Below are 3,206 nucleotides of genomic sequence, written 5' to 3'. Positions count from 1 at the left end.
AGGGAAAGTGGAAAGAAAAATCCCCCTGTCTTTAGCTTTACATGTTAAATGAAGATCTCCAAACTTACCTTCAACACAAGAAGTGCTGGGAGCTGAAAATTGAGGATGCTGAATGTTGTACACATGCCTGGCTCTATTCTTGTGTGCTTGCCTAGGAGTGCACTGCCTTGCCAGTGGTAGAGGTAGATTCTTGGTTAGTTGGACCTTTGTGGTCCAACATGGTTGCTCTTAGGTAACAATACTCTATCAGGTACATTGGAGAAGTCTTCAGATGTTGGGGTTTTCTTTTGGGGGATGCTGGAGATTGAGTAATCCAGCTTTGGTTTCTGCATCATGACATGCTGAAAGTGTCTTGTTATCTTTGTTTAGATTGACTATTTTGAAAGAGCGAAGCGCTTAGAAGAAATTCCTTTAATAAAGACTGCCTATGAGGAGCAAAGAGTGCATGATATGGAGCTGTGGGAGCAACAGGAAGAAGAAAGGGTAAGAATTTTCAGGTAGTAATTCATTAGTGATGAATGAAATACAGTGGCTTTTGTGCTGTCTTTTTTCCCAACCTCAACTCAAGGGAAGAAGAGAAAAAGCTGATAAGAAGAATGAAGTTTTAGCTTTCCAGTGTCATGGTGCTAGTGCACAGCAGTATCTTCTGTCTTGGATCTGAAAGAGGAAAAGATAATTTCTCTTTCTAGTGGCTGAGGTAGACTGAATATAAATCTATAGTAAGATTTTACTTTGTAATACTTTGTGTATTATCTTTTCCAGATCACTACTCTGCAGCTTGAGCGTGAGAAAGCCCTTGAGCACAAGAACAGGCTCTCAAGGATGTTGGAGGATAGAGATTTATTTGAAGCTAGGCTTAAAGCATCCCGAAGGACAGTTTATGAGGTAACATGAGATATGATCTGGTAATAAAACTGAAGTGAGAAACTAAACTTGTGATCCAGGGATTCTTCATGAAAACTAGAAACAAGCTACTCTTTAAAATGGTTTAGAATTATGGAGTTGTGTATTTTCTACTTTGAAAAAACAGTTCTTGCACCCATTCCTAGACATTATCACTTACAATTCTTGACAACTTCTAGAATAGTTTATATGGAAAATAAAAGGTATGTAAATAATTTATTTCAGTGCAGCAATGAGTAAGAGATTGTTGGGTAGCATATGAACAGCCTGCTGTATCTGTGCAGGTACTTGGACTTATGGCAAAAAATGGTATAATACTGACAATAATACTGAATCTGAGAAATGCAAGTATGTCTCTGTAGTTTTTTTAAATCTTTTTGTTTGAATCTGGGAATTTTTTTAATAGTCCAAGCATTTGGAACTTCAAGTTGTGTTTCATGTTTTCAGAATTGAATAACAAATTAGACCATGAGAGCAGGGAAAGAATTGTGCTTTTATTTCTTGATCTTAATTTTAAAAAATTTACATTTCCTGAGGCTTTTTACAGTTTGGATTATTTGGCTGTGTTACAGTAAGAACTACTTTTTTTGTTGCTTTTTTTTAAAAAAAAAGAAGGGCAAAAGAGGTATTATGTTAAATAGCTGCATAGGATTCTTTGCAACAGTATGTGTAATTTAAGATAATGTATTTTAGGTAGAGGTAAATTATTCAGGTAATGAATGAAAAGCAGATAAGGACCAACACTGTGCATGCTGATTGTCTTTCTTCTAGTTAGGGGTATGTGTGTTCCCTTGTGTGAAATGTGTTGCAGAAAAGGTTGAAAGGGCAAGCAAAGAGTTGTTATTCCGTGGAGCAAAGTTAGTATATTGTGGTTGGTCTCTGTTTCTGGGCAGCTTTATTTAGCAACGTGTGCAATTGCCCAACTCTTCCACATGGCAGCTGTGGTGTTTTCATGTGCTTTGTTTGCACTTCAGGACAAACTGAAGCAGTTCCAGGAGCGGCTGGCAGAGGAGAGGCGGAACCGCTTGGAGGAGCGCAAGAAACAGCGCAAAGAGGAGAGACGCATCACGTACTACAGGGAAAAGGAGGAGGAGGAACAAAGGCTACGAGAGGAACAGCTGCTTAAAGGTATAATCAAGAGTGTGGTTGTTTTATCCTCTGCATCCTTCACCCCTTCCAGATGTGTGCACAGCTACCTTCTGGTTTCCCTCTTTCACAATATTGGAAGAAGTATCTTCACTTTCAGTCAGTGGTGAAGACTGTTCGTTGCTGTTAGTGTTTCTTGACATTTCACCTACTGCATCTTCTGATTGCTTACCTGTGCAGCATAGGGATGACGGGGAAGCTTTACAGGAGGAAGGGAAGATGAAAGGAAATGAATGCTTCCTATCCCCTTCTTCTCCCATACATGAATAAAGGAGGGGATAAAGTAAGAGAGGCAACTGACTAAAACCAAACGTACATTTTTCATTTAGTTTGAGTTCTGTCCACTTGTTCAACCACACCTTAAAGAGTACAGAAATGGAGCACTGGTGTCAGATGAAGAACTCAAGAATTGTGACTCATACCTTTGTCAGTTGCCTTGTTTGGTACCCTATCTCAAGGCTTTAGAAGAGATGGTAGGCATCCTGTAGGTGAATTTCTGCCCAAGTAGTCACTTGGTGGATGAAAATTTTGTGTATCAAGAGTTCGTCATTATACAATATTTAAAAACCAACCAAACAAACAAAACCGAAGCAGTCCTGAATATAACATTTCTGACACTGCTAGCTGGTTTCTTTTGTTTGACCTTTTGTAAGTGAAGGGTATTCTACCATGCTTGAGGTAGTTACCAGTATCTTAGCTGGCACATGAGTGATCTGTACATCAAATGCATGTACAGGTATTGGAACATTTTCTTTTCCTTTCTCCCTAGCTGTAGTTCAAGATGTCACATCAGTGGGTGTATCAGGGTTCCTTTTCTTCCTGCTTTCAGAGTTAGGGTATTTCCAGAAAACAGCTTCCATAGTTAGTTAAAGGCATCCTGTGAAATGTCTGGATTTTTTTTGTTGGTTTGTTAGTAAGGAATCAAGGCAGGAGAGATTGTACCTTGTAACCTTTCTGTGGATATAGGAAAGTAGTGAGATTGATACTGATAATGTTCTACTTATGTTTGTGGCTCTAGAGCGTGAGGAAAAGGAACGCATTGAGCGTGAGAAACGTGAGCAGGAGCAGCGGGAATACCAGGAACGTGTCAAAAAACTAGAAGAACTGGAGAAGAAAAAACGTCAAAGGGAACTGGAGATAGAAGAAAGAGAGCGTCG

The 3,206-nt window shown here is 39.3% G+C and overlaps 1 protein-coding gene across 1 annotated transcript in view; it reads left to right on the top strand.

Annotated features, from left to right (window-relative positions):
- The window catches only part of EIF3A (eukaryotic translation initiation factor 3, subunit A), a 28,357-nt gene that overhangs the window by 15,239 nt on the left and 9,912 nt on the right, over window positions 1-3,206 (top strand). The window contains 4 exon segments of the mRNA XM_010003967.1: window positions 370-483; window positions 763-885; window positions 1,878-2,031; window positions 3,068-3,206. The exon segment at window positions 3,068-3,206 is cut by the window's right edge and continues 22 nt beyond it. Coding sequence (XP_010002269.1) covers window positions 370-483; window positions 763-885; window positions 1,878-2,031; window positions 3,068-3,206 — 530 coding nt within the window.

Source organism: Chaetura pelagica, unplaced genomic scaffold (assembly GCF_000747805.2).
Source record: "Chaetura pelagica isolate M959 unplaced genomic scaffold, ChaPel_1.0 scaffold248, whole genome shotgun sequence".
Classification (NCBI taxonomy): domain Eukaryota; kingdom Metazoa; phylum Chordata; class Aves; order Apodiformes; family Apodidae; genus Chaetura; species Chaetura pelagica.
This window is presented reverse-complemented; position numbering and strand designations above follow the sequence as displayed.